This window comes from Eleutherodactylus coqui, chromosome 2 (genome assembly GCF_035609145.1).
Source record: "Eleutherodactylus coqui strain aEleCoq1 chromosome 2, aEleCoq1.hap1, whole genome shotgun sequence".
NCBI lineage: Eukaryota > Metazoa > Chordata > Amphibia > Anura > Eleutherodactylidae > Eleutherodactylus > Eleutherodactylus coqui.
The window spans coordinates 135,485,259-135,499,021 of NC_089838.1; the positions used below are offsets into that span (position 1 = coordinate 135,485,259).

Genomic DNA, 13,763 nt, shown 5'->3' on the forward strand with positions numbered 1-13,763 from the left:
CTGAGCCCCAACAGTTCAAAACCATGTGCAACACCAAGGAGAACGCTTCAACAAAGGATGTGAATGTGCAAAAAGTGGTGATCATTTAACACCGCTTTGGGTGGATGCTGCATCTCAATGAATGAGACGAGAAAATTTTTTATGGCGAATACAAAAATCTTATTTTCTCATCCTGTTTATGGCAGTCTGCAACTCAACCAAGAGTTGTCAGCAGATGCAAAAGTGTGCATCCAATAGAATTTAAAGAAGATGTGCAGAGAAGCCCACATAGCAGCCTCACACACACTTGTAGAGCAGAGGCACTATTGCGTCTGACGCAAGAGGCACCTACCACACAACTAGAGTGTGCAGCAACATAAGACCTCCGCCACTTCAGACCTGAACCAACGTGAAATAATGGATTTGGAAGCCACCAGACTTCATCTCAGGCTGTTCGGAACCACAAAAAGAATCAGAGTGTTTGAAAGAGGTATATCAAGTCTTGAACCAAGTCCAATTTATGGAGAGCGGATTTCCTAGGGTTCATGGTGGAGTGACAGAAGGAAAGCAATATGTCCCTCATTGATATGGGTGACCAAACACCAACCTAAGTAAGGAGGAGGGGATAGGACTTGGAACCATCTTGTCTTGATGAAAGACAGTGAATGGCAAATAGCAGGGCCATGAATTGGTAATGACCTGAGCGGGTGGCAAAGCAGAGGAGCAGCTAGTGCTCTCAGCATATGGGGACATGAAGATAAGAGTCCTTGTTGTCTATTGAGGACAGAAACTCCCCCGCAATGACTGACTTTGAACGACTCCATGCATTAGTGTTAGACATTGACAAAGTGATTTAACTTCTTTAGGTCCAGAACGGATCTGACAGTGCCATCTTCTTTTGGGTACCAATATAACTCCTTGAAGCGTTTTGAAGGAGGAACAGGGACCATCACACGCCTGAGAGTACAGAGCCTGTCTCGTCTGAGACAAAGTGGTGGCCTGTGAAGATCACAGACTCTGGAGCTGAAGAACCGATAAAAATGTTAAAGATTCTATAGTGTATCCCGAAGAAATGCTCTCCTGAACCCAGGTGTCTGAAACATGAGCAAGCCACGTTTTCCTGAACATAGAAAGTCGTCCCTCCACCCTGGATTGATTGGGTGGAGGCCGTCCTTCATGCGATTTTGTGTAAGTGGATTTGATGGGGTTGTGTTCAAGACGCCAGGATATGGTTTAAAAGAGGGCTGTCAATTTTGGTCCTGTGAGGATTTCTTGTTATCCGAGGATCTGAGCTGGAGCGCCACAAGGAACTAAAAACAGAGGCCATTTCTTCTGCAGAGATCTCACAAAAAAAAAAATCATTTGTTCTGTGGGAGATGCAAACATTTCCTATCAGTTGCCTCTGGAACAATCTCGTACAATCTGGTTCCAAAGGAGACATGTTCATGAACGCTCCGAAATGGGCCTACTGCCATGAGCACGCCAAGAGGAGCAATAGAGGAGGGGGAGCAAGCCACTAGGTAGTGCTTACCCAGTCCTGAGCTGGTGTGGAAGCAGAGCTGGAATAATGAGTCACTTGCAGAGGAGCAGTTAATAAATAGCGCGGGACAGTGACTGTCGGAATGAGCCAATTTCCGCGTAGTCGATTTAGAGCATGTAAAAATAAGGAAGGGAACTTGCCCGGCGCTTGTGAGGAAAGCCCTGATAAGGGAACCTACTTGCTAGCATCGGAATCCCTGTCCACTGCGATGGTTCTGGGTGCCTTACAAACCTTAGGACATCCAAATGTTGGAGTGCTGCTAGAGATTTAGAAACAATACACCTGGCTGCTGTGGGTGGCATATACTAGAGATGAACACAAGAAGAAAATCTCTGCGCTTGTAAGGTTTCCATTTTTGGTCGTATAAGGAATAGCACACTGGCAAAATAATGTTCCAATTAATGTATACTTTTATATTAAAAAATATATTATGAAATAAAAAGTCTGACCAATAGGTCAGGTATACAAATGCTAGTATAACGCGTTTCGGGGCTAAAACATGCCTCTTTATCAAGCACAGATCTTCTGATCGGAACGGTCTGATGCGTGGGACCAGATGCAGAGGAGCAAGAAGCTTCTTCGGTGCACTGCTGAACAGAGGAGAAGTCAACAGGACCTGAGCGCAGGTAAAAATTATATTAAATAAGCTTTATTTATATAGTGCAAACAGGAAGCCTGCCCCAGTCTGCCTTCTCGGCAGTGTCCGGTGTTAGGCCAAAGACAGGGCCTAAAGTAGGACCTCAGTAAGCACTGCGGTCGTTCGCAGCTGTACCCCAATTATATATGCAATCGAATTCCACCTGAGTATGCCACAGGCTGCACAAAAACACAGCCGCACTGAAACGGGGACAGCTGCAACCCGTCCGAAGCCACAGCCCCTTGGAATAAACTGACTGCAGCACCAAAAAAACATAACCAGTGGGCTAACGGACTATGCCCACCGCAAATGTCACAAGGTCCCACCCCTCCGAGTGGGAATTTGAGGTGCGATGATTTAAGAAAGGATCACAGGAAGGAGAGCGACTGAGTCCAACTGCATACCTGAAATGGTATGCTCATCTGCCCAGATGCAAATCGAGGAGCCAGATGGTTATGGGATGAACGGTGGTGAAGATATTCATCCACATTCACTATAGAAGCAACCACCACTCAGTTGCATTCCATACACAAGTGACAGTTTGGCATAGCGGTTGATGAACTTCAGATCTATGATGAGGTGAACCAAGTCCTTTTTAGAGACCACAAACAGGTTGGAATAAAATCTAGTAAAATGTTTGTCAGAGAGAAGAGATGACACCTTGTTCGAGCAAATCTTCGATGGCTAGAAGGTACTGAGAGAGTCTGATCGAATCAAACAGTGGAAAAGCAGAAGAAAAAAAAAAACAAACAAGCAAAAAACAAACAAACACTCTTGGGAGGCAGAATGAAAGTCTATTGCGCTTCCTGAAAAAACAATTTTGTGCACCCAAGAATCCTAGATGTGAGAGCCACACGTCCCCGAATAGCAGGAGACGCCCCCACCACCACCACCCCCCATTCGGGTTCTGGCTGGATGTCCTGCCCAGCATCTCCACAATGGACCTAGAGGCTTTTGTGAGGTCTGCAGTTGCCACTGAGAAGGAGCACACCCATATTGGGGTTGCAGTGATTGCTGTCCCTGTGGCAGGTTCACTGACTAGTCTGGGAGGCAGGCAATTCGTGGTAGTGGCGACCCTGGCATTCCCTTAGTAGAGTGATTCTGTCACCCTGTGAACCCACAAAGTCCAACGAACTCCAGGTTCTTTGACAGACTTCACTTGACAGAGGCAGTGGACCGCAAATTAGGTGGGAGATCCCCCAAGTGGCTAGCAGAAAATGTAATTCCAGGTACATAAAGTGAATTGCACTTTAGCTTTCAGATAAGCACAAGTTTTTTGAAGAGTTAGTGATCTTATAAGTCCTGTAAGTTGCAAGGTGTAGGTATCATAGATTGGATTTTTTCCCAGCACATACCACAGATGCTTCACTGGATTGAGATGTGGGGAATTTGGAAAAAAGGTCATCACCTTGAACGTTTCCATAACGAGTTATTTGGTCTGCAACAACCTTTAGATAGGTGGTACATGTGAAACATCCACTTGAATTTCATGACCCAAGATTTCCTAGCAAAAGTTTGCCAAAAGCTAGAAGCAGCCCACAAGACCTGTTTTAGAGATGATCTGACCCAGTCGTGTAGCCATCACAATCTTACCAAAGGCACCAAGATTCTCATGTTTGCCCATATTCCTGGCTTCCAACACAGCAAAAGCAAGTAGTTTACTTGCTGTCTCATATAAATGCTAATCCTTTACAGGTGCCACCGTTATGACATTGTCAATGATTTTATATTATAGCTGATTGGTGTATACTGTGCAATACATATGCTGAAGTTTTTTCATAGCCAAGTATGTTAAGGTTTTGAGATGGTACAGAGGAACACACAAGAAGCAGCCCTGCCTCTGTAACCACAGTCACACAGAAGTTATAGATTTACTAGACATTTTTAACTCCGTAACAACCTGCAACAAATACTCTATATCTATTTAGCTACATATTGACTGTCTGCATTATTTTATATGTATTCAGATTTACTATACCAGCACTAGCATCAGAAACTGCTCTTGAGATAGCACTGCTCGAAATCGCCCTGTTTCGATTCATTATTTCTTCAAACTCTGCTTCACTTAAAGGAGTTCTGACAGAATCCATGTCCCTTTAAAAACAAAATTATAAGTAAATTTACAATGCATACATTAAGCTATAAAAGTTATCTATTTAATTATCTTACCTTCCTGGAGGTCCATAATCTACTCTGTCATATGGAGGTGGTCGACCATATGGATCGGATGATGGTGGTCCTCTACTATCTGATGCAGGCATACCAGCATTCCCCGGAGGTGGGAAAAAATTGGGATTCACATGTGGAGCTGGAGGTGGTCCACCTGGAGGTGGTCCTGGTAAGTGAGGTGGTGGGCCAAGTGCCATTGGGGGACCTGGAGGACGTGGAGGAAATGGACCAGGTGGAGGAGGTGGACCTTGTTGAGGTGGTGGTGGACCAGGTGGAGGACCATATACAGGTGGTGGAGGACCTGGAGGGAGAGGGACTAAGGGTGGTTGACCATATGGCTGTCCAGGAAATAGTACTGGGGGAGGAGGGCGGTCACCCCTATTTGGAGGTCCAGTCAATGGGGGAGGAAGAGGTTGTCCAGGTGGAGGGGGACCAGGTGGCCCTGGAGGACCAGGTGGACACATAGGTGGCCTTGGAGGAGTCATGCCTAAAATTAAACATTTTGCATAAAAAAAAAAATTAAAAAAATTAGCAATTACCTTTTTAACCACTAGCTAATTTTCAGATTTTCGTTTTGCATACTTGCATTTTAAGAGCTATAACGTCTTATTTTGTCAACATAGCCATACAAGGTTTGTTTTGGTGGGCCGAGTTGTATTTCTAAAAAAGGTACTATTTAATGCACCATTCACTACATTAAAAATATAGTTTTTGGGTGGAGAAAAGAAAAAAAAAAAAGCAAGAACCCTGGCACTGTCATATATTGAGGGATTTAACTTTTTACAACAGCCTTGGTGCAATAAACACAACATGCTAACTATTCTACGGGTCATAAACCATACGATAACTATGATGCATATTTGTTTCATTAATTTTTTTATTTTTTTTTTAATGAAATGCTTTTGTCACCATATTGTAAGCCCTATTTTTTTCTGTTGATGGAGCTGTGTCAGGAGTTGTGTGCGGGGTGAACTAAAGTTTCTATCACCATCATAAATTATGTTAATATACAACTTTACGACTATTTCAATTTTTAACAAATCTTTCTTGTAAAGATTTCAATATGTAATTAATAAAATTAAGTGAAAATTTACTCCAAGGCAAAAGCTTTAAAACTAATTGCCAAAAGCTGCCAAGTTCCCAGCAAATCATACAAAAAAAAAAAAAAAAAAGCTGTTTTTTTGAATAAAATTCATTCATAATTGAAAATATACATCAATATCACAATTTTATTTGGAGGTAATATTTTACAATAATTTTACTGGCTGCTGGAAATATGTTTTTTGTTTTTTAACTAACTGATCATTTCGCTCTTACCGGCAAAAGGTGGAGGAGGCCCTCCGGGTCCAGTAGGTCCAGGAAATCTGTCACCACCAGGGCCTGAGGTTGGGAACCGACCCCTGCCTCTGCCACCCGGCGGAAAAGGTAAGCGAGCATTGATACCAGGTGGGCCAGCCTTGCCTTCTCCAGACATTTGACCAGCCTGTGTAGCTGCAACAATTAAAATAAAACAAAAAGTATCTATACCTAAACACTGAAATCGCAAATAGCGGACTCCAGAGGCAGGATTTTTTAGAATTCTAGATTGTATAAAATACTGGTTAGCAATAAGTTGATGCAGGAACAGAAATCCTAAAATTGTATTAAAATTGCATGTAATAAAACTATTACTAAACTTGAAAGTTCAGTTCCACTTACGAAGCAAGCCTGCTTTTAGGCCATTAAAGGGGTTGTCCCGCGGCAGCAAGTGGGGTTAAGCACTTCTGTATGGCCATATTAATGCACATCGTGCATTAAATATTACCCATACAGAAGTTATACACTTACCCCCTCCGATGCTGGCGTCCCCATCTCCATGGCGCCGACTAAAGCTGCCTTCTCCCGCGATTAGACGCGCTTGCGCTGTCTGGTCTTCTGTTCTGTTGAATGGGGCCGCTCCGGCGTGCTCGCGCCGGAGAGCTGGTCTGCACATGCGCAGAAGACCTGTGCGGCGCGAGCACGCCGGAGCGGCCCCATTCAACAGAACAGAAGACCAGACAGCGCAAGCACGTCTAATCACGGGAGAAGGCAGCTTTAGTCGGCGCCATGGAGACGGGGACGCCAGCACCAGAGAGGTTAAGTGTATAACTTCTGTATGGCTCATGTTTAATGCATGATGTATATTACAAAGTGCATTAATATGGCCATACAGAAGTGCTTAACTACACTTGCTGCTGCGGGACAACTCCTTTAATCCTGCACTCAGGCTTCAATTTTCCTGTCCTGTTACAAGAACAGGAAAACTGAATCCCAGCCCAAACGGATTGAATACATGAATGTGGTCTGTCTGGCTTTTGTTATGACCTTTCATACAGGCTGAGGAATCGTAATGGTTGTCGTTCAGTCTATGCGCATGCATCGACCAAATGACAAAGATTGTTAGCTTCTCTTTTATTGTTTAGTTTATTTACTCCCCTCCCTGCACAGGTCACAGAACATGTCTAGACCATTCGCCTATAGAAGTAAATATGACAGAGTCTATCCATTATATCTATTGCTCACTGAGTTCTGCTGTGAAGACCATGAAACCAGTGATTAGCTACAGAGGTCATAGGTGAACAGACATGTCACCAACGCAGCGACTAGTGACGAGGAGGGAGAACGGCGCCGCTGAAATGGCAGGGGATTGCCACAGCAAGTACAACTTACTTTTTACAGGGGTTGTGTCAACATATAAAGTTAAACTTCAGATTGCCAGAGGCAAAATAAAATGACCTATTTAAACACACCCATCAGCCACTTTCGAGTGACAGCACTCCGTGTTAAGCAGTCTGTACAAGTTCTCTTAAAGGCTGTGACTACATGTAATCCATTCAGGTGATCACTTAGAGCACCATTGTCACAAGGAACTGTAAGGCTAGGGCTAGAAAAAACAAAACTTGCAGAGCGATTTTCTTATTTTATCAGTCAAGCGACAGTTGCAGTCCGCAGGAACACGGCACAGGCAACCAAATGTGTTTCTTTAGATAACTGTGCTTGAGTCAACAGCTGCTAACAATGGACTGCCCGACCGCACGTTTTACACTAGACTGTGGACTGACTGCAATATACATGTTCTCTACTTTTTGGTTACTTGCAGCTGTCAGGGGAAGTTTAGGAGATTGTTGCAAACAGTAATATATTGAACTCAATAACACAGTATACAGTACCTGCCATGTTTCCTCTAGGGCAGACAGCCAGCATGTTATGCTTTACATCTATGCAGCAGCTAAAAGCTCTCGGTATACAACTCCATGAAGCAGAAGTGAGGCTGTATACTGTGCATATTAAGTTAAAATGGACTTTTGTATGAAATGTTTGTAGGTTATAGTGAGCCAGGAATATTAACAGAAAAGCCATTTGGCCGAGTGCAGCTGACAGACGGGGTTCTTATTCCAATTCTGTTGCCAAGCCCTGGTTTCACTAGAGAATATTTTTGTATAGTCTCTAGTCTAGGCTGCCTGTCCACAGCCGTGACGGAATATCGCTAATGATATTCCGCCGTGGGGGGAGGGGGAGGAGCACTACAAGGTCTCTGCGATTGGCCTAACAGATAGGCTTGCTGCTGAGAGTTGCAGCAAATCGCATCATGCTGCGATTTTAATCCCGCTTGTGCAGAATTGCTAGGATTCTCAGCTCGTGGACGTCAGGCTGCGCTTTCCATAGTTAGCCTATGGAAAGCGCTCACTGCGGTAACCTGGCTGGATTATCACCACGGATAACGCAGTGACATATCGCCCGTGGACAGGCAGCCTTAAAAGGAGTTTTCTTACTACAGGGAGGCACCAGCTACCTAAATATCTGGTCAATAGCTAATTTTCTTGGGGGATGAGACAGTTGTGAGGATTCCCCTGTTATGTTTATAGGTTATACAGAGGTGGCCTTGATGGAACTGTTATTTTATTGGTATCATATTTGCACCTTTGTTTAAAGTACCCTGGCCTCACAAAAGCTCAGATCAGCTTACAAAATAAGAATGTCCAATCAAAGCATGCCAGTAAGGATCTTAGCAATGGAGATTCTTTGTAAAACAATGTACTGTGGAAGTGAGGATACTTACTTTTTCTTGACTGCATTTCAAATTGGCTGAGGAATTGCTTATTGCAGGGAGTTACAGCAGGGCTCTGTCCATGTAGTTCTCTCTTAGGCAACAAATCCATGAGTTTCTTTGATGACGACTCCGAACCAACACATATCAGTGCAAACCTATGTAAACAAACGTATTTATAAATTGGAGGGGGGAAAAAAACCCCATTGACACCGATAATCCACCTGCATTTAAATGGGTTGTCTAATTCTAGTGATTTTTTTTTTCTTTCTTCTATCAAATACCCATCCTCAGGGTAGGTTGTCAATGATTGGTGGGCGGGGGGGGCGGAGGTCTGCTGCTCAGGATCCCCACCAATCAGGCGATTCCTGGCACAGGTCAGCACAGACAATGCAAGAATCAGATTATACTGTACTGCAGCAGGCTGGTTTGGTAGTGCAGGCACAGCTTCCATTAACCCTTGCGCCAATCATTATTGATGACCTATTCTGAAAATAGGTAATTATTAGAAAAACAAAAAAAACTCCCAGAAAGTCCCTTTAAGGAAAATTAAAAGCTCAGACAATAGCAAAATGCATGTCACTATGAACAGTCACTCAAAGAGCGAAACAGAAGGAAATGGTTTCCACACTTGCTAAAGGATTGTATGGTTGTGCACCAGAGCCAAATGTGTCACTCATGTATCTGGACCAGTAGAGGGAGTTATTAGGAGCACCTCCTGATAAGCTGCCCACAGAGGACAGTGCAGGGGAAAGTCACGTTAAAATTGGAAAAGCCCTCCCAAAAAAGTGGGTTTTTCTTTAAATGCAGATTTTAAATCTCATGCAAATAATATTTGACGCAGAACTCAGTCGCCTTAAGTGTATTTTTAAGTGATATCTAATTCTAGCCATAAGGGCTTATTCAGACCACCGTATATCGGCCAGGTATTCACGCCTGGCCGATATACAGTGTCCCTCTCTGCAGGGGGAGGAGGATGAAAGAGCCGGGAGCAGTGCACTGGGGAAACTATTTACTGGCTCTGCCCCGCCCCCTCTCATTGCAAATAGTGCCGAGGGGCAGAGAGGGAGCGGGGCAGAGCCAGTAAATAGTTTCCCCTTTTGTGTTCAAGTGGTCATGACTTTAATTTTTTCATCAATGTAGCTGTATGAGATCTTGTATTTTGTGGGACAAGTTCAAGATTTTATAGGAATCAATTTTGGGTACATATAATGTACTGAATAATTTTTAGTAATTTTTTGCTGGGAGCAATGCATAAACAGGATTTTTGTTACTTGACGAAAAATCAGTTTCTGGTTACGTTCACTGGGGGACATGGACCTTGGGTATAGCTATTGCCACTAGGAGGTGGACACTTAAAGGGGTTGTCCCGAGGCAGCAAGTGGGTCTATACACTTCTGTATGGCCATAATAATGCACTTTGTAATATACATTGTGCATTAATTATGAGCCATACAGAAGTTATAAAAAGTTTTTTACTTACCTGCTCCGTTGCTAGCGTCCTCGTTCCCATGGTGCCGACTAATTTTCGCCCTCCGATGGCCAAATTAGCCGCGCTTGCGCAGTCCGGGTCTTCTGTAGTCTTCTATGGAGCCGCTCGTGCCAGAGAGCGGCTCCGTGTAGCTCCGCCCCGTCACGTGCCGATTCCAGCCAATCAGGAGGCTGGAATCGGCAGTGGACCGCACAGAAGAGCTGCGGTCCACGAAGACAGAGGATCCCGGCGGCCATCTTCAGCGGTAAGTATTGAAGTCACCGGAGCGCGGGGATTAAGGTAAGCGCTCCGGTAAACTTTCTTTACTTCCCTGCATCGGGGTTGTCTCGCGCCGAACGGGGGGGGGGTTGAAAAAAAAAAAAACCCGTTTCGGCGCGGGACAACCCCTTTAAAGTGTTAGCTACTCCTAACCAGCTATACCTTTCCTGCAGACACTGAGCTAAATCAGTTTGTACAAGAGCAGGAGAAATACAATATAAGACGTCAATAATACAGACCATAGAAAGAAAAGAAAATTGTACCATTTAAGGGCTCCTTCACACGCGTAGGCGATTTTTGGTTGGCCGTGTCATAGCGACAGCGCAACCAAAAATCGTGTGAATGGGCGCACAAAACTCCCATGAGGTGTTTATTTTAATAGAAAGTTTCAACTCACCCTTTTGACTGCCCATTTGCACGATTTTCATAAAACTTTATTTCCAAAATGTCATTAACACCCAAAGAGTGAACAGCATCTGTTAAGTCTTCATCTGTTGTCCACTAAAAACAGTAAAAGAACAAAATAAGCTTCAAGCAGCAATAGGATGGAAAAAGAAAAAAGGGGGCAGGTAGTGGTGCACGTAGATGGGTACTACCCCCAACCCTTATGGCTGGCAGGGACACTCCAACTACTTTCCAGGGAGGAAAGCTTCTAAATATCTAGCGCACAAAGCTCAAACACTCACCCACGTTAGATTTCCAACATATAAAGCAATCCTCTTTCCAGGATAAGTGAATACAACATTTGGCGCTGATCCTTTCCCCACATCATCTGAGACAGATGTAGCAAGATTATCCATATAGTCCCGATCTTCCGGAGCATCTCCATTATTTGCAGAAGGGGAGAGGACGTCCTCATACAGCTCAATCTGCTCATGTGCCCCATATTCTGCTTCCTGCAAGGCAAAGGTACTTACATTTAGAGTGATTCTCGGGTAACTGGTAGCACATGGACACCCCGCCGACATACGGTGCTAGACACTCAGACATAGCCATATGCAGTCTTTTTTTGGGGACACGTATTTTTTATTTTTAGTGGCACCACTGTGAAATAATATGTTGAGGGGCTTTATTATATATCATATTGGCAAACGTTGGCCACCCACACAGCATCCCTTCCTGGTTGCAGGGGATCATAAATCCCACCTCCACAAAGCTGGGTGTGATTGGTTCTTTTAGCACTGCATTGATTGGTTATTCGAGCGCTGCAGCTCAGCCTATCACAGCCATCACGTCATAGAGGCGGGATTTATAAATCGGCTTGGCCACGGCTCAGATTTTGCGAGTACACAGGGGTCACTGGCCAGGGTCACAGACAGATTCCGCTTCGGGATCCTGCATGCGAAGTCTCGCTTGACCCGTGTACAGCCGGCCTTAGTCCTCTCCAAGCTAGTGCACGATGTGCCTGATACAGGAGCAGGCGCACACCTCTTCATGTATGAGGTGCATCTCGGGTGCTCTGCGCGTCTACAAAAAAAAAAAAAAAAGCCTGGCTGGCGTAAATTAAACATGAATGTATCAGGCCGGGCAGCTGCGCCTCCGGCCACCAAGTTGTGCTTTCAGGAAAGTGGCGTAGAGCAGTATACCTCTCAAAAAGTTGCCCAATTTTTAGCCTGCCTGCACCAAATTGACTTTAACACCAAAAAGGGATATTAATCTCCCCCATAGCGTCAATAGAAACGTTTACTTTATAGGTAACATTCGCAGCAAAATGCTTCAAATCAGTCGATATGGAGATATATATAATCCGAGTGAGTAGGATTTGGCCAAGGCCTTATTCACACAGGTGCTGCCTTTTAGTGAACAACTGACTAACTTCACAGCTAGTATGGGTGTTTTAGATGAGTTTTTGCTGCGTTTTTCACACACAAGTGTCATCCAAGCGTCAGCCATAAATAACAGAGGAGGCCTAATTAACGGAAGGTCAAACGCCCATCTGAAGTCAATGGGTGTGTGAAAGAAGAAAAAAAAAAAAAGCAGCCTGCTCATGCCTACAGTCCGCTCTGGCTTTAATTGGCAATTTTGGTGCATGAAAACTAAAATAAGCCACACTGCCATTTTTTTTTCTATGTCAGGCCGGACTCACATAAGCGTAATATCATTGCATATGATACAGGTGTAACGCGCTGTGGACGCAGTCCATGAAAGTACACTGATCCAGACACACGTGCGTGTATAACACGCACAGGAAAGAGCAGCATGTTCTATTTTGCCGTATATTACACGATAGAGCCCATTATTCTCAAAGGGCATGTAATCAACGCTGTACACGCGCAGTCACACTGTGAACGTGCGCCGTTTATACACAGCTGCGAAGCAACAGAGCGGGAAATTTAAACAAAAGCCAGGAGGCCGCATAGCACAGCTTGCGGGAGATACGCTCTCATGCGGAGTCCAAGACTGCTGCGGCTTGTCTATATGTCCCTCACCGCTGCTTAGCAATGACATGATGCCATTCTGACCGGCTAACACGAGCGATTGTGTAATCCAAGGCATCCGATGGATCTGCATATTACCACAAATCAAACGCTTGCGGAATCCGCAACCCCTATCCGGTGGGGAGTCCACATCCAGACCCCAGGAGGGCGACATTAATGTGCACAACATGAGGGCATTGTCTGCAGCCGGCCCTTCTCCGGGTCGGTGGCTGGGATATAACGCAGTAGGTAGGCGGCCTGCAGCAGGACCGCCGCTCTCCTGTTTTTGTTGTTGTTGCGCCGCGGTCTGCAGCGGAGGGGGCGGGGCAGCGCGGCCTGTACACACACACGTGAGGCCTACACAAAGGAAGCTACATGGCGGCCTGCGGGGCCCAACTAGCAACCGCCTCCGAGCGGCCCTGCAGGCACACGGCCGCACACCGCAGCACGGCGCACACAGCCCGCAGAGCAGCGGCGCGCTGGGAGCCACAGTCCCTCACACACCCGTAACCCAGCCCGACGGTGACAAAAATGGCCGGTACCTGGTTAAACTCCTCTCCCACGTCTGCATAGATGTCTATGTGATCCACTCCGTCCGCCATCTTCCGCCGCTACTCGCCCGGCAAGCCAGTCACGCAGCGCCGCGAACTGGGCGAAGGAGAGGCGAGCGGGAAAGCGTGCGTCACTTCCGTTCTCAGGACAGGATGTACGTAGCTGGAAAGGAGGGGGTGCGGGTTTGAATTCGAAAATCTTTATTTAAAAAGTCCAATCGCACAAGTACAGTAAATACCTGTCAAGTAATACTGCAATCATAAGTGTGACTATCAATATACATGGGGGTTCATGTATAAACGCTAGGAAAATCCACAGTGGTGTCCAGTCACATGAGCAGATATCCCATATTCGGTGTGGAGTTTTGGCTCTGCTGGAATGCTACCGGGCAACTCCATGACTAAACCCACAGGGAATATGCAACAAAATCCCTATTTAACACGAAGAGCTCACTGCGGACTGTGGGGCAAATACTTCTGGCCGGTCCTACAGTGTATTACATAAGGTCGTGTGTGAACACAGACTAAACACCAGCAGTGCCATATTTAGATTCCTGCTAGTACTGTACTAAACAACACTGCTGCAAGGGCACAACTGTAAGGCTGGGTTTACACGGGGCGGATTTGCCGTGGAAATTCCGTGCGGAATTTCAC

General features: G+C 45.3%; 1 protein-coding gene across 4 annotated transcripts in view; it reads right to left on the reverse strand.

Annotated features, from left to right (window-relative positions):
* The window catches only part of CPSF6 (cleavage and polyadenylation specific factor 6), a 31,158-nt gene extending 17,890 nt beyond the window's left edge, over positions 1 to 13,268 (reverse strand). Inside the window, exons 1-7 of one of the 4 annotated variants that reach the window (XM_066591615.1) lie at positions 13,101 to 13,268; positions 10,828 to 11,037; positions 10,539 to 10,642; positions 8,404 to 8,549; positions 5,643 to 5,816; positions 4,326 to 4,812; positions 4,135 to 4,250 (exon numbers count right to left, since the gene is read on the reverse strand). In XM_066591615.1, coding sequence (XP_066447712.1) covers positions 4,135 to 4,250; positions 4,326 to 4,812; positions 5,643 to 5,816; positions 8,404 to 8,549; positions 10,539 to 10,642; positions 10,828 to 11,037; positions 13,101 to 13,160 — 1,297 coding nt within the window. In that variant the 5' untranslated portion in view covers positions 13,161 to 13,268. Of the gene's footprint in view, positions 1 to 4,134; positions 4,251 to 4,325; positions 4,813 to 5,642; positions 5,820 to 8,403; positions 8,550 to 10,538; positions 10,643 to 10,827; positions 11,038 to 13,100 lie in introns of all 4 variants that reach the window. The other 3 variants (XM_066591613.1, XM_066591616.1, XM_066591614.1) reach the window with 3 other exon arrangements.
* Positions 13,269 to 13,763: the final 495 nt, after the last annotated feature.